Raw genomic sequence first — 26,677 nt, 5'->3', positions numbered from 1 at the left:
TGTGTGCATCTACAACAAGACTAGTAGAACTTCTACTGATCAGCTAATGCACATTGTTTAGCGTACATAACTGTTTTATAAATCTTTTCTTCTTTCGTCAGCACAGCAGCAAACGCAACACGTGACGTAAAGGCTAGTTACTGCGTTATACACTGTTTACGTAGAATTGTAATTGCTTATAACCACTTGCAAAGAAATCATGATAATATGACTGATAGTTTAAAAAAACAACCTTTAAAAAACCATAAAACAATTTTATTTAGTAGACTCTGATACGGCTAAAGATTTAACGCTCAGTTATACTCTATGTCGATGCATCGAACATATGGGATGCTCACCTTTATGAATGTAGCCGAGTGATTTCTCCAACATCATTAACTAGTTCCAAAATCTGTACCATTCATAAACGACCAACGTGATGAAGATTGTTCATGGCGTCGAATCACTGCACGCAGAACCGGGTACACTCCGCACTGACTTGAGCTTGCTTCGGTCCACGAGACCTCCGTCACCTCAGATAAATCATCAAATAATGCCGGAGACGCGAGTCTGTACTCTATTTACAACTGATTAACCCTCTGAACGTGGGCGCCTCAAACCAGAGTCGTCACTGCGCCAGTGCTAAGCGCACGCTGACACGGAACATCAGTCTTAAAGTCACTGGGACTTAGGTATCCGACTGACTGCCAGCTGAGTCTGCGACTAGGCGCCGCCGACGCGGACTCATAATGTCTTCGTAGTGCCGCCGCCGCGCCACCTAGGAGGACACTGCACCGCGATAACCTGCAAAAATAATCACAATCGATCTGTCGCACTCGAGACAGTAACTATTAGGCTCATACGAAATTTTCTGGAAGCGCTGTAACAAATACGTCTGAAGACGCCGCGCACAAAATCACGGTTCGGTGTTGGTGGAGCGCAGGAAGAGAAGGTGTCCTGGTGCTCGGTTCCTATTTGAGCTACGAACATGGGGTAGAAGTTTTTTGGTTTATCCCCGATCAGCGGCCATTTGTATAGCCATTCGAACATCTGTCGTACTGTAGCTATGTTACAGTGCAATACGCGGGGTTTGAACGGTGAACCGTAACTGTCACCTAGACAAAATTTTGCAAATCGATTAATTCCTTTTGCATAAGATTTTAATTGGACTGAAATTAATTCTCAGCTAATGGCACCATTTTTATGGTGCACGTTCGGACATTATGCGTAAAAGCGTATTAAAACCACGTTTTTCTGGAAGGTTTTTGAAACACGCCACTTCTGTATTTTAAACTTGGGCCAATCGGTTCAGACTTCGCACGAAGGTAGATAAATGACTAAACGGAACAGGAAATTCTTTGTGTCCACATAATCTTTATCCGTTGCCGAGGTAACATGGTTTAAATTCGAGCTACATGCAGCTCGTAAAAATACACGTTTTCCTGGGCGAATTTTTAAGCACGACACTTTAACACGTTAAACTTGTACGAGTCGCTTCAAACTTTGGACTAAGGTAGTTAAATGGATAAAGTCAAAATAAAATTTCTTTTTATCCAATAATCTTTATCCGTTGTCGAGATACGATGGTTTAAAGTTGAGTTAATTGTAGCACACGTCCTTCTGGGAGGTTTTTGAAGCGCACCACTCATATGCTTAAACATGTACGAAAGAGTTAAAATTTTGGACGAAGGTAGGTAAGTTTATAAAGTGAAAACAAATTTTTTTTATCCGATAAACATTATCCACTGTCGAGATACGATGGATTAAATTCGAGCTAAATGTAGCAAGTAAAATTCATTGTTACGTGAACCGAATGCGCCGAAACGGCTTAAAGTGAATGAAATAAAAAAAATTGGATAGATACGATAAAATTGAAAACTCGATTTCGAGAATCTACCTTCATTCGGATTTTACGTGGACAAAACACGTTTCTTGTGAGACCTTTCTTTTTTTTTACCCGCTCCCCCCTTCTTCATTTCAAACTTGTGCGAATCGGTTCAAATTTTATGAGAAGATAGACAAATACACGTAATTAATAAATCGCGTTACAGTAAAAGTTGGGAACCAGAAAGATAAATGCTCCTATCGTGGCACAAAAAAGGCAAATATGTCATGTGCAGAGTTAGAGATGTAAAACAAGGGAACTGGTTTTTCGACTTACAGGTAGCTTCAAAGGCATTAAAATCAAACCATCTTTACACATTTGCTCTGTTTTACTTGTTAGTATTGGTACCCATGTCACGTAATATAATTCATCGTGTCAAATAAAGCAACATGGTACATGATGTCATGTCGTAATACGTAACACATGACATGATATCATTCAACATGGCAAGTGTCATCTCGTGCAATACGACGCAACTTGTCATTAAAGGTTAGGATGCATGCATCCACACTCTGGGATACTTCCTATTATAGATGCTGCCCCACTCTCAGATACTTCCCATTGCAGTTGTATCTCATACTCTAGAAGCACATATATTTGTGTCTATTTGTTCTTACACCCTTCCTTATACACGTAATGGGGGGGTGGCTTTTTGGGGAAAAATGGTCCCCTCGAGGAAAAACCAATCCCTTCGTTGAGAAATTAAGAAAAAAAATTAGCGCCCCCAGGAACAAATCCTTCACAAAAATTTTGTCCCCCCAGAAAATCTTTTATAGCAATTACTTTTATGCTCTTAGCCATATGATGTTATAGATTGGTTACTGCGGCTGGCGAATCTTCTGGATTTTCAGCACATGATCAGGAACCTTAGCCTATAAATTATAAGATGTCGGTGTGCCAACACCTTGCAGCTAAGTGAGCTCACTGCATCGAGGAAGTAGGGTTAACTCATCAAAACGCGAGTGAAAGATTATTTGTAACTTTCGCATAAACCAGATTACAGTTATAGAAGTCGGAGGACATGAAAGGGAAACGGTAGTTCGGAAGGGAAAGGGACAGAATTGAAGCTCATTCCCTATGCTACTTTGTCTGCACACAGAAAAGGCAGTAAAGGAAACCAAGAAAAATTTGGGAAGGGACTGAAGTTCAGGAAAAAGAAATAAAAACTTTGCGATTTGTAGATGACATTGTAATTCTGCCACAGAGAGCAAAGGACTTGCAAGATCTGTCGAATGGAATGGATAGCTACCGTACTTCAAACGAGGATGTACGTGGAATGTCAGCGACAGTAAAACGCAGGCAATTAAATCTGAGTAGGACATGCGACAGTAAAAGTAGCACGTGAGTTTTACCATTCAACCAGAAGAACAATTGACAGTGTCAGAAGAGGCTATAAAATACAGACTTGCTGTAGAAAGAAAAGCTTTTTGAAGAAGAGAAATATTATACCATTTAACAGAAATGTAATCGTTAGTAGGTCTTCTGTGAAACTTTCTCTGGTTTGTTATTTATGGAAGAGGAACGTGGACGATAAACGCTATAGAGAAGAAGAGAATAGTATTGCAGCAAAAGAATGCTGAATATCAGAAGGACTGAACGCAAAATTAATGAAGAAGTAAGTGAGATGAATCGGGGAGAAAAGAAATGTGTTTTACAAACTGACTAAAATAAGGGATCTATTGATAGAACACGTCCTGAGGCATCAATAAATAATCAACTTTATAAAATTATAGTATGAGATAAAGGCTTGAGTACACTACCAGATTCTGGTGGATGTAGGATGTGCTAACTTTATGCTGAGATGAAAATGCTTGCAAAAGATAGACTAGCGTGGAGATCTGCAGCAAACCAGTCTTCCGACTGGAGACCATAAGAAAAACAAAAACATACCTAAATGAACATTCCCTTGGTTTTATAGACTAAAACAGTTCGGTCGAAGTGCGAAAGTATCGGAAAATCTTTCGTCACGGAAGTCACACTTTCTCGTAATCGAAAACGTGCTGTGCGTAACTCAGATTCATTTTGATATATCCCACCTAGATCTTCTAAATGATGTTTTACGTAGAAAAGTTATTCGATAAGCGTATCACTAACGCCTTTTCGTGGCTGTAGCTTTCACACGTATTTCCTGAAAGCCTAACCACAACAGCACGATCTTTATCCATTACACGAAGGTATCTCGCTTCGCACTAAATGCATATCGCCAGCCTGCAACACTCCCCACAAAGAGTTAACGCAAGCTCTTACGTCTTTCAGAGATTTTATCCAATTCCTCCGCACTTACACAAGAACCTGTTAAAAACAAGTCTCGCGGTGTCCGTTATTACCTTGTCCGACGGCTCTAAGTTGCTGTAAAACGTCTGGGTTGTTGGGTGGAGATCTATGGAGATCAACATAATTTCCTAACTTTTTTTACCGGTTGCAGCATACTGTATGCATGAATATAAATACAAATAATGCGAACAGACTCTTTTAATTTGTTTGTTCATTTCCATAAACTAGTTTTCCAATCTTTTCGGGCTTCTCTTCAGACGAGACATACAGATGATGAAGATGATTCTGGATGTAGGGCGCGCAACATCATGGTCATCGGCTCCCTGGCGGAGAGCCAACATGCCATTCTAATGAGGGGGTGTGGTGGACAAAGGCTGTCCCCACCGGCGGAGTATTTTTACAGTGCATTTATCCTAGCAATATCAATATATTTTTCATAGCACGTAGCCTACTACAAAAGGAGGGGCACACAAAAAATAAGAGGAACTAATTTAGTTAATAGTTTTTTACTTTTGTTAACAACATCCTTTTTAAGTAGAAACTGATGTATAAGTAGGGTCCAGAACCTGAAAATATCCTTTAGTACTATCTTAGCAGAACTAATGCGTTATCCGTAATATCTACATAGGGAGGAAAGGAACGTTTTGACCACACCAACAAATTGTAAGAAACACAAATTTTAATTGCCGTTGAGTTTTATTCACAACATACTTTTTAAATATGTACTGGTGCGTGAAAAGGTTCCTTAACTTGAAATTATTAATATAACATCTGTTGTGGAATATCACATTTACTACTATGATTTGGGTTACGTTTTACTGAAAAATTCAAAACAATTACGGGATCTAGTGTAAGAAAGCATTAAAAGCAACACATATTTTTTCCAAAATTTTAAAATGTAAAGTACATGACCAGATTACAATATTTTCAAAAGGTAGGCGTAAACTACCCCGTCCCCCCACCACCCCACACAGCTTGTTATTGCTATGGTTAAAGCCCACTTCCCCTCCTCAGCACTTTAGGAATGAGCCCAGAAGGTCACAAATTTTCAAAACCTGTGGTTATATATTTATTTTCGTACTATCATATTGGGTACTCGCTCTGTGACGAGAAGATAAGAAACACTTTAATATATCGCCTTGAGTGATAGTTATATGGCAAATTGGCTTGACATACAACTTTCTTTACCTACTACGGCAGTATGGGCAATATTGTAGCTGATATACACCTGGCAGCTTACATTTCCACTGCCTGTTAGCCACAGAATTAATCACGTGCCACAGTAAGCACTGACTGTCGCCGTAAATCCGCTAGCATCTAACACGTGCTGTAAACAGATCATGTCTCAGAGATTAACATTTTCCGCTTGGAAACAGTTCTTTCATTTCTGAGTACATGTGTTATGTGGCCAGATACATCGATCCTGGATTGTTTTTAACACGAGTGTTAAAAAAATAGCTTTCAGTAATTACAGGTTCTGAAAATAGCACCAGTTGACATACGTTCTGTTTCCATGAACAGACCAAATATTTGATTGTTTGGTGTCATTCTTGTTCATAATCTAGATCTGGAATCGATCAACGGTTATAATATTGCTACCGAACCAATGTCTTTGGTACAGCACATGTTCGTAAGTAATCAGATGAAAGTACATGGTTTCACAGACATTTCCAAGTCTCAAAAATGTATGATGCGTCTATACAGGCTGAAGTGACGACTGAAAATTTGTACCATGGTCGGAATTTTTAACCCAGGTCTGTTGCTCAGTAAACAGGTGGGCTAACCATTACGCCATCGTGGCACAGCAGCTTTGCACAGCTTCACGGACTCCCGTAGTCCACGACTCTCTCCTCGATCCAAATTCCCATTCACATTTTAGACCACTCAGTATTCCACCTAAATTCGAATGGTACCGAAGAGGCTACCCAGCTGTATTGAAACAGTACCTCAACGTTAAACGAAACGGAGGATCCTGCCTGAAACCCAGGCACAGCCGCTTTAATCAAATGAAGGTCCAGAGACTTTTTCATGTCTCAATCATCTATGATGTATATATGCAGACTGAAGTCAAGGTGGCGTGTTGGTTAACGCATCTCCCTAGTTAGCAGAAGACCTGGGTTCAAGTCCTTGCCTTGGTACAAATTTTCATTCGTCGCTACAGTCTGCATATATACATCATACAATGTTCGAAACTTGAAAAAGTCTCTGGAACCACAGAGTCACATTATTAAAGCACCTGTGCTTGGTTTTCAGACAGTCTCGTTCGATGCTATGGTGCTATTCCAATACAGTTGGAGATCCTCTGCAATGCTGTTTGCGAGTACGAGGAATACCAATTGGTCTGAGGCTTGAATGGGAATAGGGATTGAGGAGGGAGGCGTGCCAGGGCATTCCGTGTAGTTGTGCAAGGGCACTGTGCCAGCGCGGCGTAGTGGTTAGTGAGCAGAGGACCGAGGTTCGAATCCCGGCCTTGATATAAATTGTCATTCGTCGCTTCAGTCTGCCTATATTTGTCTGTACTGTTCTGATTAATGTGAGAAGTTGCTTTTTCTGGGGAACCAAAAAAAAAATGGGTCAAATGGCTCTGTGCACTATGGGACTTAACATCTGAAGTCATCAGTCCCCTAGAACTTAGAACTACTTAAACCTAACTAACCTAAGGACATCACACATACCCATGCCCGAGGCAGGATTCGAACCTGCGACCGTAGCGGTCGCGCAGTTCCAGACTGAAGCGCCTAGAACCGCTCGACCACACCGGCCGGCCTCTGGGGAACCGTTAAACAACATTTATATGGCGACCTCTACCACACATTAATTTCAGTAAGCCACAAAGGCACCGTTGGTCGAAGTATTTAGCTACACTTCCGACCACTGACGTAAGTTTTGGCAGTGAAGTGGTGAGTGTGTTCGACTCAGATGTCTAGAATCAAGGTAGAAAGATGAGTCGACGTGGAAGTCATGGAAGGAAGAATCTATAGTATTTGGAATTGCCCGTGAACAACGGTGATTAAAGTTGTTCAATTTTGTGTATCAAAGCGCACTTATACAGTCGCACCTACGCAACACGGAGTAAGAGCAGCGGTCCTAACAAGTTCCTAACCATCACGGACCGGAGACGCCTTGTCACTGACAATCGGTTTTAAAACCGACAGGAATTATTGCTGCCAGTGTTAGGAGATCAATCTCAGCCACTTTCAGAGCGAAGTCAACTGCAGGCAGTGGACATTTGGAGTCGGGTACTCCACTAAAGACAATTGCTCACAGTTGCACTCAGATTGTTTTCGAGTGTATAGCCGTGTTACATACGCTTGTACATATACCTGTCTGTTTTTACATGGTATTTTGTCTGGCAATATACGCTCAGCCGCTATGTTACCTTAGAGGGCCTGATGATGGCAAAATGGAATACCGAAACCAGTTGCTCCTGGAATAAACGAGAGATGAAATTTCAGCTGTTGGTTTATTTGTTGCTGGTTGTAGATATCGGTTGTCGCCCTACCGTCTCTCCTAGAAAGGATAGATCAAGTGAAAATGGTTTCTGATTTATGTTTCTATGTGACCGCCTTTCCATCCCCTCTCCAACCCCTATGCGACGTAGGTAATTCTTACCCCCACAGTACTTCCTTCCAGATAGGAAATGATATATGTTCCAAGCATGATTTAAATCGTAGCAGTGATGAAGGATGAGAAATGGAACTTACGTATATTCGTACATCAATGATTATTGTACAACACTTAGTGTTCTACAATTTCCATCTTAGATATCTACGGGTAGTAGAGCAGACTTAGAAAGTAAGTTTTTGATAACGAACGCATGTCCGGAAATGTATTCTTCGGCTGCGAAATAACTTTGAGGTTGGTCACTATCAAATCTTCAGCTTCACAGTACGCACGTAGAGAAGACATTGAGATACGACGTCAGTGCTCTACCGGAGCCCATGGTATGGATCATGTTTAGAAACAGGGAAGAATCATTGGGTTTTACGTCCCGTAAATATCGAGCTCATTAGAGACGGAGCACAAGCTCGGATTGTCAGGGATGGGAAAGAAGATCGGTCGTGCCCTTTCAAAGGAACCATCCCGGCATTTGCCTGGAGTGATCTAGGGAAATCACGGAAAACCTATATATGGATGGCAAGACGCAGATTTGAACCGTCGTCGTCCCGAATATGAGTCCAGAGTGCTAACGACAGCTCCAACTCGCTTGGTGATAATGTTTCGAGTTGGAACTCCCTGGCAGATTAAAATCGTGTACAAATCCGGAACTCCAACCTGGGACGCTTGCTTTTCGCGGACAAGAGCTCTACCGATTGTGATATCCAAGCACGGCTCACGACTCAGGTTTACAGCTTTAATCCCGCCAGTGCCCCATCTCCTGCCTTTAATATACCAGTAAGTTTCAGATCAACTCACACTCCACTGCAAAGTGAAAATTCATTCAGGAATGTTCCGCGTAGTCGTCGGATTCTCTTCTGAGTGTACCAGCTTCTAGCAGCCGTTGTTGAAGTTGGAGGAAAATGGTAACTGATGTCATAATTACAATAGGGAATGACGACGACGCCCTGTTCTCAGTATGTGTGCTTCCCGTGAAGTGGGAGACTTGAAATTGGTCTGATCTTCAAAGTTATTTTACATCAGAACGTTGAGTCCCATAGTGCTCAGAGCGTTTTGAACATCAGAACGGACATTTAAGAACGTGGATTCGTTAGCAGATCTTTATCTGCTAAATGCCCTCTACAACTCCCAGAGACATTTAACAGGATATATGGATAGAGGATAGTGTGACCAGCGAGCTTCGACTGACTGGAGAGCACGTATGGACATGACACAGTAGTCAGCAATTCCTTGTCTGGTAGTGCAAGAGGCAGTCTGTTGTCGTTGCAGGTGGAGCAGCGCCTCAAGTGCGGCGACGTGGCCGGTGCGGCCTCCGAACCGCTGCTGGACGCGCCGCTGGAGGCGGAGCCGGCCCTGCACGGCCACAGCCACGCTCAAGCGCACGCCACGGAGCCGCTGCTGCCGCCACCGTCGCCGACCCCCTCGCTGGGCACGGCCGCGCCGCCCCCTCCACCCCCGCCACTACCGGCCACTGCCGCAGCCGCCGCCGTGACGACGACGGCGCCGCCTCCGCCCCCGCAGCCGTCGCTGCCCGCCACGGCCGCCGCCTCCGCAGCCTCCGCCGCCACCGGAGCGCCCCCGGCGTCTTCCTCCGCTGCCGGCGGCCGTACGCCCGCTCCGCCCGCGCCTCGCAGCCGCGGCTCCGTCATCTTCCCCAGCGTCAAGAACAAGCCGACCATCGCCAACAACACCTTCTCCACCGACTCCCTCGGCGCCATCAAGGACGTCAAGGTATGGACACAGAATATCCTGCACCACAGATCACATGTATATAGTTACCGTTGTACGGGACGAAATAGTACTCGTGGGTTCTTAGCTTTACTCCTGCAGGAGGCGACGTGATACTACAACACATGAAATATTAAACACTTGATTACAACTAGAACAAGATGAAATACTTAATTTAAAATCTTCTTGGTTGTTAAGCCGCGTCATGTTTGAAACTTCCTGGCAGTGTAAAACTGTGTGCCGCACTGAGACTCGAACTCGGGACCTTTGCCTTTCGCGGGCAAGTGCTCTACCAACTGAGCTACCCAAGCACGACTCACACCCCCTCCTCATAGCTTCACTTTTGCCAGTACCTCGTCTCCTACCTTCCAAACTTTACAGAAGCTCACTGTAAAGTTTAGAAGGCAGGAGACGAGGTACTTGCCCGCGAAAGGCAAAGGTCCCGAGTTCGAGTCTCGGTCCGGCACACAGTTTTAATCTGCCAGGAAGTTTCATATCAGCGTACACTCCGCTGCATAGTGAAAATCTCATGTACGTCATGTTTCTTCAAACGATCGACGTTTCGACCCCTCTGATGGGATCTTTTTCAGTGTCTTATAGTGAGTGTCCACTATAGATTGTGCACTGTCAGAGACAAGTGTCGCCTTCTCTATAAAAGAGAATTTTCCCGCTCTTGTACTGGAGAAGTGGGATTATTGGGTAAAAATACGTACTATGGTTACCATAGGTAGGCCATCTTCACTGGATGGAAAGAGAAATAGCTCCACGCTAATGCCGAAGAACCGTGTTATTGCCTAAAACTATTGTGGCTACCATTGACGGGCCAACCGTCATTGATTAGAAAGGGATTTTTCGCGCACTTCTGCTGAAGAAGAATTACTGGTTAAAATTCCTCCTGTTGCTGTTTGTGGACCAACATCATTGGCTAGAAGCGGAATGGGCAGAGCATGAGAAGAGGAATGTTTATCCAGGATAATGAAAGAGACAAATTAGTCTGGAGAAAAAAGGGTTTATTTTTACAAAACAATACTTTCTCTACTTTTCAACATAATCAAATGCTTCAAATGGCTCTGAGCACTATGGGACTTAACTTCTAAGGTCATCAGTCCCCTAGAACTTAGAACTACTTAAACCTAACTAACCTAAGGACATCACACACATCCATGCCCGAGGCAGGATTCGAACCTGCGACCGTAGCGGTCGCGTGGTTCCAGACTGTAGCGCCTAGAACCGCTCGGCCACCCAGGCCGGCTTCAACATAATCCCCTTGAACATTTATGCACTTGTTCCAACGGGATACAAGCTTTTTTATTCCAGGTGCAAAGAACTGTTTATTTTGATGTTTGAACCAATTTCTCACAAACTTTTTCACGTCCTTGTTGTCCTGGAACCTTTTCCCCCGTAGTGCCTCCTTCGGTGCACCAGACAAATGGAAATCACTAGGTGCTAAATCAGGACTGTAAGGGGGATGAGGCAGTACTTCCCAGCCTATTTTGTCGATGGTTTCACAGGTTAGTTGAGCAATATGAGGACGTGCGTTGTCTTGCTGGAGAATCACACCTCTCCTCTGAGATCCACGACGTCTCTCTCATGGCAAGATTCACCTTGTTTAAAAGCAAATCCGACTAGTGTTGGCTGTTCATTGTACGCTGCTCTTCGATATAACCACAAAAAACTTTAGCATCCTAAAACACCGTCAACATTACTTACAGTGTCCACTATAGATTGTGCACTGTCAGAGACAAGTGTCGCCTTCTCTATAAAAGAAAATTTTCCCGCTCTTGTACTGGAGAAGTGGGATACTTGGGTTTGTATTTTTTCTTGATAGGTGAGTTGGTGTGCTTCCACTCCATGCTTTGTCTTTTTGATTCTGGCTCATAATAGTGAACCCAAGTTTCATCACAAGTTAAAATTTTGTTGAGGAAATGCTCACTAGCTCTTTCATAACGTTCCTTTAGCTCTGTGCACACTCTCAACCTTGTTTCCTTGTGTAGCTGCGTCGACTCCTTTGGGACCCATCTTGCACATGTTTTGCGGTACTTCAGCTTGTTACAGATAATGTTATGAACCGTACCAATACTAACTCGAACGTTATCAAGTATCATTTCCACAGTCACACAGTGGTCGACACGAATAATGTCATCAATTCGGCTTTCAAGTGAGGGAGTTTAAACTGCAACTGGTCGGCCAGAACGGTGTTCGTCAGTCACTCAGTCGCTACCATTTTTGAACAGCTCTAACCACTTACAAAAATTTCCAAGATTCATACAACCTTCACCATAATCTTTAGACATTCTATAGTTCGTATTCACTGGTTTCATGCCTTCAGCAAGTAAAAAATGAATCACAGAAAGTTGTTCAACTAATGTGGACGTTTCAAGCAGACTCACTATCTTGAAATGTATTTTTGAGGTTATAAACAAAACAATGGTGATACATCAACTGATGAGGGCTCATCCCAGTGATGCCAACTTAAAGCCATAAAAGTACCAAACTTGCCCTACTAATAGTTTTTTCCCCAGACCAATTTGTCTCTTTAATTACTGAATGAGCCTCGTGTTATTGTCCGCAGAGGTGGCTTCCAGGGCGTTTTTGTAGTATTCACTTCCTTGGTGGCGGGAAGCCAATAGCCATCCTCTCCATTGTAGTTACATGCGTTCTTAGAAATTTCAATGGCTTCTCGGACTTTTCTTCTATAAATGTTTGTTTCTTAGCCAGCACATGTGCGTTGTCGAAATCGGTGTCAGGCCACAGTTCTCGTGATGTTCCGCTACCGCCCATTTCATACTTCAATTTAGCCGCCTGTGGCGTTTCTTAATACTTTCTTTAACACTCCTTCCCGTTTTGCCTATATACACTTTGCCGCAGCCACATGTCAGTCTGGAAGCACTGCTTGCTTCTGGGCTGGGTGGTGGTGCGAAGTGACGTCTAAACACCTGTTTCTATTAGTAGGCTTTTTATACAGTGTGTCCTAGAGTGTTGTCAGATCTAGGCGCGGGAAACCGATCTCGCTCTCAACCTCCAAGGTAAAATTGATTTTGGGGTGAATTCCATTTAAGAAATTGTGGAAGCAATGAAGCTCTTCTTCGCTGTGTGCCCGTATAACAAATATGTCATCCACATAGCGGAGGCAACAGGAATGCTTCAAAGATGCACTACTTATGCCTGTTTCTCAAGAGTTCCATAAAAATGTCAGCCACTACTGGCGACAAGGGTGAGCCCATAGCAAGACAATCAGGCTTTTCATAGAATTGACCGCTGTATTTAAAATAGCTCGTTCGAAGATACAAATCAGTCAGTCATCTGGAGCAACATTCTGCCTTGTGATCTCCATATGTTTCATATTGGGATGTTAGTAAATAACGATGTCACATCGAAGCTAACAAGATCGTCATTTACGGATATTTTCGCCGTGCACATAATTTCTAAAAAAATATGTTGAATCTCTGACAAAATTATTTGTTTTTCCAACAAGATTTCCCAGTTTTCCCGACAAATGACTTTCTAAAAAGTAAGTTGGTGAGTTAAAACCATTCAGTATAGGTCTCAAGGAACCGATTGTTTGTATATCTAGGGTAGTCTTTGGATGACACTAGTGTTTAGACTCCGACAGTGCACAGTCTGCAGTGAACACTGAAAGATCCTGAAGAATATCCCAGCAGAGGCGTCGAAACGTCGATCGCTTGAAGAAACATAACACAGCCAATCCAGAAGTTTCAACTTGAGTGACAATGCCCACTAAAACCTTCAGTCTTATATGAAATACTTAACTTTGCAACAATCCATGACCACAGGAGTGTCACAAGTATTTATTACTGTCACTGAACATTATCACTCGATACAGAACAAGGTACTAGCCTCTCCTCACAACATACAATTGACGACGAACATTCATGCAGAGTTCAGTCTAATGCAACTATCGCACTGCTAGCACGGTGGAGAGACGATGCTGCCGTCTTCGGTGATGGTTGCAGACTGAGCTGAGCGGAATTGCGCTCAAACAAGTAAGCGAGCTGATGCAGTGGAGTATGGAGACTGGGCGCGTCTACTCCGTCGCCGCTCATTCGATGCTGCGTCTGGCAGCGACTGTGCTTTCTTGTGGTTTCGTCGTGAGATACCAATCTTGCCTTGGCACCTCATTCTTCAGTCGACACCACACTTACATCGCCCGTCCAAAAAGTTCTGAGGCTGATTTTAGAGCAGCAACTACTGCGACAACTTGAATAAACACCTGTAAACAATGTGCATCCGAAGAGTTAGTTGTGAGCAGGCAGTGTTAAGTAGCGGACGTGCAGCCGTAGTGTGTCCACGTTGTTATTTCACAAATTGCAGTAGAGCACATGTTTAAACCGAGTGTTCAAGACCTTATCCAGAATGATTTGAAGAAGAGAAAAGTGTGTACAAATTTTGTCCCTCACCTCTACACTCTCGAACAAAAACGACGATGCTAGGACGACTACAATAGTTGATTGAAATCCAAAATGCAGACAGTTCATTTCTGAAAAACAAAAGTCAACAGGGATGACAAGACTTGATGTTATCAATATGAATCTAGCACAAAACAACGAACTGCAGTAATTCATATGACTGCATCAATAGAGAAAATAGCAACTGATTTTTTTTTGAAAGTTGCTGAAAGTTTGAAAAAACTTTGAAAAATGGAAACACAGCTCACCAATTTTTGTGCTGTTAAACATATCCCACTGCCTTTTAACTTAGCATACCAATAAGAAATAATAAAATGCGTAGAAAGTTCTACTTTCTGAGGTATACTTGCTGATCGAAACTTAAATTGGAAAACCTATATAGCAGGTCTGCTAGAGACTGGCTACTTTTGCCATAAGAAAAATTGCCAAATTCGGGGCTACATAAATCAGTAAGTTAACATATTTTGAGATTCTTCATTCTTTGAACTGTTACTGAGTAATGTTTTGGGGTAACTCCTCTCCTAGCCTAAAAATATTCACTGTACAGAGGAAACCTACTGAAATTAAGTGTGTGGTTCACACACATACATCTTGCAGATATCTCTTTAAACAGCTGGAAATGTTAACCGCAGCACCACACTACATTTATTCGCTTATAAAATTAGTTATCAGCAGTCCATCTCTGTTTGAGAGTAACAGAGATATTCACAAGACTAGAACGAATAATTACTCCCTAAGGAATATAGCTTAGGCACAGAAGTGGGTAAAATATTCAGCTATAAAACTCTTTGACAATCTATCCATTGAAATGTCTGACAAATAGAAAAAGTGTTTCGAAATATAGATTAAAATTGTTTCTCCTTGACAAATCCTTCTTTACCACAGAGAAATTCTTGAATGGAAATAATTAGTCATTTTTACAAAAAACACCTGTATATGGCCAGCGTGCAGCTACATAAATATTTTTTCATTGTTTTAAGAATGTATCCTATGATTGTTCAGATGTCTCATTATACACCGTAATGTTTGTCGTCTATCTGATATTGGAACATCTAACCAACCAACCTTGTATAGTAATAGGATGTTGGTGGCGTCTCTGGATCAGATTTGCGCTTAAATGACTTTGAAATTTGCAGGGCTCGAGTGGGTTGCCTACATTCAGGGGCAGTGTTCACTGATCTCTCATCTCGACCTTGACCTCGATCTTGACCTTGACCTTGATCTTGACATTCACCTCATGATATAATCATGCCCCTCCCCTACTCTCCACTCACCCTCCCCTCCCCACCCTACCCCTCCCTATCAACAACCAGTTGCATGGTGTATTAAAAATAAAACAGCCAATCGGAAACCAAGATTAGGGAAATTTCTCAATTGTGTTTTGTATCACTGTGGCCCCTCCCCGTCCTTTCGAGCCAGTCAGAGTGCAGTATTAAAATGATGAGTAAAAATGACACCAAATTGCATTACTTTCGTCATACTTACGTAAAATTGAGTAAACACACTGCACAATTTACCACTTCCCTTCCCTCCTGTCTCTTCCACTCAGAACCCAGTATCTTAGCAGCTATTAAAATGAAACGGCCTTTCACCCTGTGGCCCAGCTTGACTGTGCTAATAGGTATCTGAATGACCTGAAATTAGATATTACATATAAAATACATCACACATTTAAAACATACCTGAATTACTTAAAACGATAGTAAACATATTGGCAATCTTACAAAAACCGTTTATGGAGTGGCATACCAGTCACATCAGAAAATTTCGCAGGATGCTATGCACAATTCGCTGTGGAATTTCGGAACGATCATCTAACATACACTTTATAGATAATTAACACCAACATTTGTTTATAAAATGTAATTAACGAATAAGTAATACGTATTTGCTAAAGATTGGTTCCTGCCGACTCTTAAAAACCCGAAAAAAATCAACTGCTGAGTTATGTCCCCGTTGCCTGTTGTCATCAACAGATGTCTGCACTGGCATAAACGTTCGAAGATAGATCTACGGACCGCTCATGGTGTAAGACACAACACAGCCTTAAATTAATTATTTTCGACTTCGATGATGCTAGTCAAATATCACTATACTCTGAAATGTCTGCGAAATACATCAGCAATGCAAAATAATGCGGTATTTATGTCCTGTATCACAATGTTTATGCCAAGCATAAAAATGGTTCAAATGGCTCTAAGCACTATGGGACTTAACATCGGAGGTCATCAGTCCCATAGACTTAGAACTACTTAAACCTGGCTAACCTAAGGACATCACACACGTCCACGCCCGAGGCAGGATTCGAACCTGCGACTGTAACAGCAGCGCGGTTCCGGACTGAAGCGCCTAGAACCGCTCGGGCACAGCGGCCGGCTTTATGTCAAGAATCACGACCTTATTTTCCACACATATCCGTCAAATTGGTGACTATAAAACGTGATTGTGAGCTCTAAAATACGTAGCAGGGGAAGTGGAGTGAAAATAATGTATCATCAAAAAATATAATCGATAACGATTATTGGACAAGATTGTGTCTAGCTGAGGTTAAGCACGAAGGTGTCCTGAAAAGTAATGACTCCGAATCTTTTATGTGAAAACTCTTGAAGCTTTTTAAATAATACGAAAGTGATTAACATTTTACGTCTTCTTTATTCATGTCGATATATTTATTTCTCAGCGTAGTCATTCTGGCGACGAGTATCGAAGAAGCTACGTTTACGAAGCGATGATTTATATTTCTTCCTTGCTTGTAAGGGCACAGAATTCAACATCACATACACCTACTGGAAACGCCAAAGTCTTGTAAAATATCATCACGTTGTGTTTTATGGTTATACTTTTTTGTGCAGTTATTACGTTTTTTCTCGATATTCTATTTAATATCGACTTTTTCAGCGCTTGGTAGTATGCAGCCAAGGAAGCTAAACTTGTAAACTTGTTGAACAGGTATCTTAATTAAATTGCAACTCGTTCTACAGAGGCACATTTTACAATTACATCCTAAGTAATGGCGTGTTTCGATCTTTCAGTAATGCCTATTCTTCCAGTGTACATATTTATTTATTTACATAGTTTACGCCCACAATGGACACTAAAATCAAACACAGTACAACAGAATCTACAATGATCAAGTTTAGGTCTTAGCAGTCAGCAATTTCTTCGTTTCCCAAAACTTCTTCATTCGCTGTGATCTGGCTGCTCGTTCTTCTGCAGATATGACATTCTTCTTCCGTTCTGATGGTCTGAATGTCAGCCGTGTGTATTTGTTCTTCAGAAGCAGTTTATCTTCTCTGTATTGAATTTGGTGTGTGGTGATGTTCAGTTCATCCAAATCACTTTGTACTTCTTTAAACCAGATGTTTTTGTTTTTACTGTTCCAGAAGTAGTCAAAAAATTGCTTCAGGATTCTAGCTCTTGGAAGCGACATATGCGCCGAAAAATGCAATCCTTCTAATCCTTCTTTTCCACATTGTATCAATAATGGATTCACTTTCTTTATACACTACAGAATTGGGCAAAAGTCTCCACTGCCTACTAACTTGGTGTTTCTTACTGATAATTGTTCGGTGTAGGTATTAAAGTCCATGGAAAAGAAATAAAAACGTTGAGGTTCGCCGATGACATTGTAATTCTGTCGGAGACAGCAAACGACTTGGAAGAACAGTTGAACGGAATGGACAGTGTCTTGAAAGGAGGATATAAGACGAACATCAACAAAAGCAAAACGAGGATAATGGAATTTAGTCGAATTAAGTCGGGTGGTGCTGAGGGAATTAGATTAGGAAATGAGACACTTAAAGTAGTAAAGGAGTTTTGCTATTTGGGGAGCACAATAACTGATGATGGTCGAAGTAGAGAGGATATAAAATGTAGACTGGCAATGGCAAGGAAAGCGTTTCTGAAGAAGAGAAATTTGTTAACATCGAGTATAGATTTAAGTGTCAGGAAATCGTTTCTGAAAGTGTTTGTATGGAGTGTAGCCATGTATGGAAGTGAAACATGGACGATAAATAGTTTGGACAAGAAGAGAATAGAAGCTTTCGAAATGTGGTGCTACAGAAGGATGCTGAAGATTAGACGGGCAGATCACATAACTAATGAGGAGGTATTGAATAGAATTGGGGAGAAGAGGAGTTTGTGGCACAACTTGACAAGAAGAAGGGACCGGTTGGTAGGACATGTTCTGAGGCATCAAGGGATCACAAATTTAGCATTGGAGGGCAGCGTGGAGGGTAAAAATCGTAGAGGGAGACCAAGAGATGAATACACTAAGCAGATTCAGAAGGATGTAGGTTGCAGTAAGTACTGGGAGATGAAGAAGCTTGCACAGAATAGATTAGCATGGAGAGATGCATCAAACCAGTCTCAGGACTGAAGACAACAACAACATTCTTCTATCAACTTTCTGCAATTTGTCAGTTGTTGCTTGAGTATTTAGTCTGAATAGTGTTTCACTTGCATATGTTGCTTCCGGTTTAAAGACGAACATAATTGTAAAAAGAAAATTCTGACGTATCCCTTAGCTCGTCGTGTACTTTCTCCTCGACTTTAGTCCACCGTCCTCTACACTACTGCACGTACTGCGGTCTCTTGCGACTCGCATCTGTTTCTTCTGCATTCTTTGTAAGTTTACCTTTTTGCCATCCATTCTTTCGTCATTTCGGCCTCATCTCAAAATCCAAATAGTTCTTCAACTAATTGATTGAATTTAGTCTATCAGGTTGTCAATAAATCAGTGATTCGGAGACTGGACTCGAATTCGGAGGAAGTGGGTTGAAATTTGTATCCCGCTGTCCTCGCTTCTTTCTGCAAACGACTTGCAGGCGAACAATGGAATGCTTCCTTAAACCAACGGTGGAAACTTCATTTCACTTCCCAGCACAACTAATTTACTGTTCCACACGAAACCTCCCTGCTTTCCAAATGCAATTTTAGAAAACCTGTGAGACGTAGGTACTTGCGGTTTGCAGCATCATGTAAATAAGCTCAAAGTTTTGTACAAAACATTAATAGACTTTGTAACTCTTAAAATGTCTGGACCGTACTCTATCTCAACCCATGTGCGCACAAGCATGTCCCGTTTGACGGAGATTATGCATCCACAATTCTTCTGCGGGGACCGCCAAGGACACGTAGAGGCAAGGCATACACATTGTCTTTCGTATAACCCCCTGGAAGAAATGCAGTGGGGTTATGTCCGTAGATCACCATGGCCACGTGGTTGTTCCTCCACGTCCTCTCCATGTTGTAGAAATGCTCGGCCCAAGAAGTCACGAAAATGTACACTCCATATCCGTAGGGCACCATCCTCCTGGAAGGCCGTATTTAGCTGAAGGGAAGAATCTGAATAACAGAAAATTACTCAAGCTTGTCCAGATAAACGGTTCTTGTTACTGTTTGCTGGATGAAGATAAATGGCCCCAATATGCTGTCTTTTATCAGCGCACACCACACATCCACTTTTCGCTGTCTCTGGCATGTTCCAGAGAACTCTGGGGGTTTTCCAAACCCCTGACGCAACTGTTGTACCGATTAACTTTCCCACAGGAGTGGAAGGTTGCTTCGTCAGAAAAAAAATCCTAAATAGTTGGTTTTTTTGGGACCCAGTCCAGCATCTCAATAAAAAATAGCTGCAACTCGTTTCACTTCTATGCTTGTACAGTTTAAACTTTGGAAATGTTCAAGCGAAGTCGTTCCTGCAGGACCTTGTGAACTGTTGACTGAGTGATGTTTCTTCTCGTAATGCCCGGCGAACTGACTATGGTGGGCTTCTTTACAAGATGTCTTCGATGACCACTTCATCAGATATGCGTTTCCTGCCACAACCAGACTGTTTACTCTCCCAGTGGCTAGGAACTTGACGTACCACACCTTAACCGTCTTAATTTCAGATGCGGCTCCTTTTGAAAATAACCTCGAAATTTCTTTGGATAGCAAAAGGTGATTTCGTTTCCCTGTATCAAACCAGGCATTGGACTCTCGTTTGAGGTGTGGTCATTTCTGGTAATCATTTACTACCTGAAACAAAAGGAACCGTGTAGAAAAAAACTTTTTGAGTTGCTTCACATGACACCGCAAGCAGCAAGTGTCTATGTCTCATAGGTCTTTTTAATTGCATTTGGAAATAAACGAAGCATCCCGTGCACACCCCGTAATCTGAGTCGACAGGATGTTTCTTCTATTGCTATTATTCGTATAACTCCTCTTAATTAGATCAGAAATCATTCTGAGAACTAATTACCATAAATGTAGAATATGCACACCACCTACTTCTTGGCTTTTAACAGTTAATAGTATTTCAACTGCCAAAAGAACTGCAGTAGTAGCTGTGTTACAAGTTATCAATCAATATGACACCACTTATACTTTTTGGCATTGAAAACTGTGAAAAAAAAAACATGCCAGTCAAGTTATTAAACGACTTGCATGATGCGTTCAAGTTACGTCGACAAGACTTGTACGTGTAACAATATAAACAGGCTGCACGTCCTCCATTAATGGCTCTAACAAGGCTATGAATATTAATGAAAAGTTCTGGTTTAACGACTACACATTCTACGTAACTAATACAGTAAAAGTTTTTTGCTGTTCCTTCGGCCAGCAGCTTCAGTTTCATCATACGAATTACGGAGGCGAATCGGTTTTGCTCCTCATCGATATTCTATTACGCGAATGCATTATTGTTGCACGATTCTCTGTCTAATCCTCAATCGTTTTTTGATACTTCACAGGCGGTATTAGTAACAGCTAGTTGGAAGCTGTCGATGAGCAATAGTCCCCCGAAATACGCACATTATCAAACGTCACCACTCAGTATTACCTTGTATTAAAGGAATTGTTTTTCTTGGGAATAAATGTTAGCATATCTCCTGATCTGGTCAATAAACATAACTGTGTTGTTGTTATAGTGGTATTTATTGTTACAATTTTGTTAGAGCCATCTACGATCCAGTTTCGTAACAACTTAATGTAAAAGTCCTGTTTAGGACAATAGTTATGGCTCTCAGTAAACTTGTGATACACCTTTTTCTAAATTAATTGGATACTGCAACTCCTAGCAAAGCGTGTGTCTACATTGAAAGTTAAGACGGAAAAGACTGAGGGAGACAAGATCCCTCGCTAAACAAAATTAGAATCATTTGTTTCAACAGACATTAGGTTAATTTGAAGAGTCAGAGATTACGTTTACATAATTTTCTTATTACGTCGCGTCGTGCCGTCTGTGGAGCGGTAGTTTATTCAATTAATTTAGAAAAAGGGATATCACAAACTATCTGCAGTGTTTGGAAGCAATTGAACTAATGGTGCGAGTGGTACAAACCGTAAGTTAAACATGACGTTGGAGTCAATGGGAAAATCCACATGTGTAAATCTACATTTCCTTTTTTTAACCAATGGGGAAGTTCGTGTAAATACTAAGCCATAGAATGGCATCAGTTATTACTCCTGGGATGTTCGGCAAATTGACGACAGACAGAGAGTAGCTACTAACCATCAAGTGCAGAAATTGTGACTTTCTAGTCATGCAATGCATCCACCAAAATTTTACAGAAGTAGTTACTGCTGTCTGAGGAGGTATCTCAATGAAGCTTGATAATGTGGAAAACCATTTACAGTGATTAGGTCACAAAAATGAAAATGATCGGTAGCCACATATGTGAGGAAACCAAGAGTATTCTACGTTTCTCTAGCCACAACAAAAATTCTGCATACTCGTAACACGGAGTTCAACAACGCCCAGCATGTATAAAGTAGTATTAACATTCAGTTTTTCACTTTTTTTAAATCGGTAATTGTTATGCACATCATACTTCTATTATAGTTTTGCAACATCTGTAGTAAATTCAGATATCTATCGGCTGCTCCCGTTTTCGTAAACTGATACTGAAGTACCTGTTTTTTTTAATTATTTCTGTGGTTACTTCTATGGCAATAGTCTTTCCATTGCCCCCTTTTTCAAACCTCGTATGTTTATTACGAGGCGTCCCTCGTATTTCTTTCGGTTTTATTACTGACATCCTTCTGTGCTTTTTGCCATGAGTTCCTTGTTTCCTATGTCTGCGTTCTCTCCCGAGTTACTCATTACTTCTTCCAGAAATAATGCGAATTAGGAAATCCACGCATAGTTATTAATTTCATCTGACGTGTACTGAGAACTTTTCAACAACATTATTTGATATCAGCGACAGTAACCATATAACCTAGAAATTCCACAGATGGCCTTGTATTTCTTTTCCAACGTTATGCTGTTATGTGCGTTTAAATTAACGGCTATGTCGTTTCTTCCTAACCGTAATAGTGAAAACGACGTTCCTTTAGACAGTTACAACTTGCACGAGTTGTATGGACTTCGTTACGGAACGTGAGGCAACAAATATTCTTTCCACTCACGGAGGAACGACAGGCATCTGACAGCAGACAACGTCACGATTTGATGTTATCCACGACTTTCATTTTAAGGAAAGAAGTGCAAGGCGTAATGAGACATAGAAATCGTACATTCAAGTGGAAGCCATGCAGTTATGAGAACCTCTGGCGAGCAGCTGTATCGTGGGCACACTGAGTTTTGGTATGCACCAAACCTTTGCTGCCCTTGTCACATCTCTTTGCAGTTTAAACTATTCCATCCATTTTACATAGCGTTGAGCAGTGTTGCTAAATGCTTTTTTGTGACCGGAAAGTCTGTGTGTCACCTTTAAACGTTGTGAGCGGTCACTGAAAGTTTAGGTGGCTATATGTCCTGAGGTAGGGACATTTTTATTGGACTCCGAAAACTGAGGAAGTATTCGGAACGAGGGCAATCCCAAAGAACTAACACTAAAGTTCAGTAGTTAGAAATTTTCTGTCTGTGAGCCATGGAATGGAAATAGTTGAGCCGGCCGACGTGGCCGAGCGGTTCTAGGCGCTACAGTCTGGAACCGCGCGACCGCTACGGCCGCAGGTTCGAATCCTGCCTCGGGCATGGATGTGTGTGATGTCCTTAGGTTAGTTAGGTTTAAGTAGTTCTAAGTTCTAGGGGACTGATGACCTCAGAAATAAAGTCCCATAGTACTCGGAGCCATTTGAACCATTTTTTGAAATGGGTGACTAGGGCCTCCCATCGGGTAGACCGGTCGCCGGGTGCAGGTCTTTCGACTTGACCCCATTTCGGCGACTTGCGCGTCGATGGGGATGAAATGATGATTATTAGAACAACCCAACACCCAGTCCCTGAGCGGAGAAAATCTCCGTCCCAGCCGGGAATCAAACCCGGGCCCGTAGGATTGACATTCTGTCGCGCTGACCACTCAGCTATCGGGGGCGGACCGTCTTTGAGCCACAAAAACTGTAGATGAAGTGGGCTACATAGATAGCGCAGAGGGACTGCACAAATACACCGACGGAAAAAAAATCGCAACAAGGAGGCGTTGTGCGACATAAACATTTGGTAGCCGTGTTCCTACATTTGAAAGATGATGTTTATTCCAGTTTCGCGCCAGTGGCAAAAGAGGGGCGCTAGTAGCGCCACTGTGAGGATGCAACTCAGGTTTGCTTTAAATACGCTGTAACGGATGTGACCATTCAGTTACCTTTGAGACTGGACGTGGTGAGTTAACGTTAGTCAAGAATGCCTTTAATGCGACAAAGACGCCATTATCAAAATCTTACTGAGTTTGAACAAGGTCGTGTACTAGAGCTACGAGAAGCTGGTTGAACCTTCTGCGATACTGCAGAAAGACTTGGCAGGAATGTAGCAGCTTAACACGATTGTCCCGTTAGCAGAATGGAGTCTATTTGAAACAAGGGACTGATGACCTTGCTGTTTGGTCCCTTTAACCTCAAACAACCAACCAACCAACTTAACACGATTGCTGGAAGCGGTTGTCACGCGAGTGTGCGGTCGCAAGAAGACCGGTCTCCGGACGGCCATGTGGCACTACCGAGAGGCAAGACCATAGTGTTCAACGTATGGCTCTGACGCATAGTACTGCAGTGCAGCAATAATTTGAGCAGCAGTTGGCACAACAGTGGCACAACGAACTGTTACAAACTGTTAGCTCAAGGACAGCTCCGAGTCAGACGTCCTGTAGCGTGCTTTCCACTGACCCAAAATCAACGCCACTTGCGACTTCAATGTTGTCAAGCCAGAGCTGATTGAAGGCCCGAATGGAGGGCTGTTGTGTTTGCTGATGAAAGTTGGTTCTGCCACGATTCCAGTGATGGCCGTGTGTTGGTTACGAGGAGGCCTGTTGAGGACCTGTATCCAACCTATCTGCGTGCTAGACACGCTGGACCACACCTGGAGTTATCGTCCGGGGTGTCATTTCGTATGACAGCAGCAGCGCTCTCGTGGTTATCCCATACACTCTGACTGCAAATTTGTACATCAGTCTGTCGGTTCGACCTGTTGTGCTGCCACGAATGAACAGCGTTTCAGGGGCTGTTTTCCAATGCGGTAACGCCCGCCTACGTACCGCTGTTGTAGCCCAACATGCTCTACGAAGTGTCGACATGTTGCCTTGACCTTCCCGATCACCAAATCTGTCTCCAAGCGAGCACATGTGGCACATCGTCGGACGATAACTCTAGTATCATCCTCAACCAGCATTAACCGTCCCTATATTGACCGAGCAAGTGCAACAGGCATGGGACTCCATTCCACAAACTGACATCCGGCTCCTGTGCAACACAATGCGCGCACGTTTGCAAGCTTGCAATTAACATCCTGGTAGTTACACCGATTATTAATGTACTAGCATTTCACATTTGCAACGGCTTACCTCGCGAGCACTTTTTCTTGTGATCGTGCAATGTTAATTACTTAAATATGCTACCTAGACGAATGTATTCCCGAAATTTCATAACTTTTTTGGGGAGAGGGAGGGATGCAGTTTTTTTCCGTTAGTGTACTTAAGTCGAGAGATATACTGCTGACTTATGAGAGGTGAGACGTGAAATTCCAAGTTCTACATCTCTGGTTCGGTGTACATATGAGTACGGTCGTGAAAAGTGTTTAAAAAACACTGAGTTTTATAGACTACAACCTCTCTTCTCTACCATTCGCTGAAATGAGGTCAGGCGGTCAACCCCGTGTGATGAATTTCCGAGAACATCATGGAACTGCTCGAAGCTTGCTCGTCCCCCTTCATGCGTCGCTACGCGAGAAGGTTCCTTGACTTTTTCGTTATAAATAATATTAACAATTGTCACCTGATGTTAGTGACAATTTGTGAACAGTGACCAAGAGAGCCACGGAAATGGAAACACCTCAACGCATCACAACGAGACTGCCACGCCAGAAGAACAGAGACGACCACAGCATTTACTATGAACATCAGTATGACATTATTGTTGCAACGGCCTTGCCGCAGTGGATGCACTGGATCCTGAGATCACCGAAGTTAAGCGATGTCGGGCGTGGTCGGCACTTGGATGGGTGACCATCCAGTCGCCATGCGCTGTTGCCATTTTTCGGGGTGCACTCAGCCTCGTGATGCCAACTGAGGAGCTACTCGACCGAATAGTAGCGGCTCCGGTCAAAGGAAACCATCATAACGACCGGGAGAGCAGTGTGCTGACCACACGCTCCTCCTATCCACATCCTCACCTGATGATACGGCGGTCGGATGGTCCCGATGGGCCACTTGCGGCCTGAAGACTGAGTGCAGTGCATGACCTTATTGTAAAGTTGTTTTTCTAATGCCATTTAGCCTGAAGATGAGGTATAACCCTCGAAACATGTCGCTAAATAAATAAGTAATACAATAGTTGACAAAGTTTGTGACTGGTAGCGGTAACTAAAAAAAACAAAAAAACCTTTACAAAATAAACAGAATCTGAACAGGGCGCGTGACAGACCGTTTCTCGCTACGCTCCACACGGCACAGGCGCCGGCGCCAATGCGTGCGGCCGGCAGCCTGAGAGTGCGCGTGTTGATTCGCAGCACGCACGCAGTTGGCGCGCGCAGCACGGGCCAGGGTGTTAGTGTGCCGCCGCCGCTGCGTCTCCAGAATGAGAGCACCGCCGCTCCCACAACTCTCGGGCCCGGAATTATACCTGCCTGGCCCGTCGCTGCTTTGCTCTTCCCTGGCAGGTTTCTTATCGGGTCTCATCTCTACACTTCGACTGCTCTACCCCAGTTTTTATTTTATTTTTCGCGGCCTCTCCGTCCAAAGGACCTCTTCGACGCAAATTATATCCGGCTTAAGAGGAGCCACAAACATCAAACGAATCTGCCGCACCTACCGTGTCACTGAACTGAAATCTGACTTCCGCTGAAATTTTCTCTGTGCTGGATGTTCGAGATAGCTTATTTTTGTGAGTGCGTTGCGTATGTAAATGCTGAGATTGTCAATGCTTTGTGACAGCAAGAAAGGCTATCAAAGTGCATTTGTGTTGTTTGTTTCTAGTGTTGCCACCCGGCCTGGTACACCACAACTAGCATCTTCTCTCCCTGTTCCACTCCCAACCAGAACGAGGGAAAAATGACTGCCTATATGCCTCTGTACGAGCCCTAATCTCTCTTATCTTATCTTTGTGGTCTTTCCGCGAAATGGAAGTTGGCGGCAGTAAAATTGTACTTGCAGTCAGCCTCAAATGCTGGTTCTCTAAATTTCCTCAGTAGCGATTCACGAAAAGAACGCCTCCTTTCCTTTAGAGATTCCCACCCGAGTTCCTGAAGCATTTCCGTAACACTCGCGTGATGATCAAACCTACCAGTAACAAATCTAGCAGCCCGCCTCTGAATTGCTTCTATGTCCTCCCTCAATCCGACCTGATAGGG

At 42.8% G+C, this 26,677-nt stretch overlaps 1 protein-coding gene across 1 annotated transcript in view; it reads left to right on the top strand.

The window, feature by feature from the left end:
- LOC124612629 overlaps nt 1-26,677 on the top strand; it is a 607,586-nt gene that overhangs the window by 492,682 nt on the left and 88,227 nt on the right. The window contains exon 5 of the mRNA XM_047140925.1: nt 9,026-9,487. Within this exon, the coding sequence (XP_046996881.1) occupies nt 9,026-9,487 (462 nt within the window). The remainder of the gene's footprint in view (nt 1-9,025; nt 9,488-26,677) is intronic.

This window comes from Schistocerca americana, chromosome 4 (genome assembly GCF_021461395.2).
Source record: "Schistocerca americana isolate TAMUIC-IGC-003095 chromosome 4, iqSchAmer2.1, whole genome shotgun sequence".
Classification (NCBI taxonomy): Eukaryota; Metazoa; Arthropoda; class Insecta; order Orthoptera; family Acrididae; genus Schistocerca; species Schistocerca americana.
This window is presented reverse-complemented; position numbering and strand designations above follow the sequence as displayed.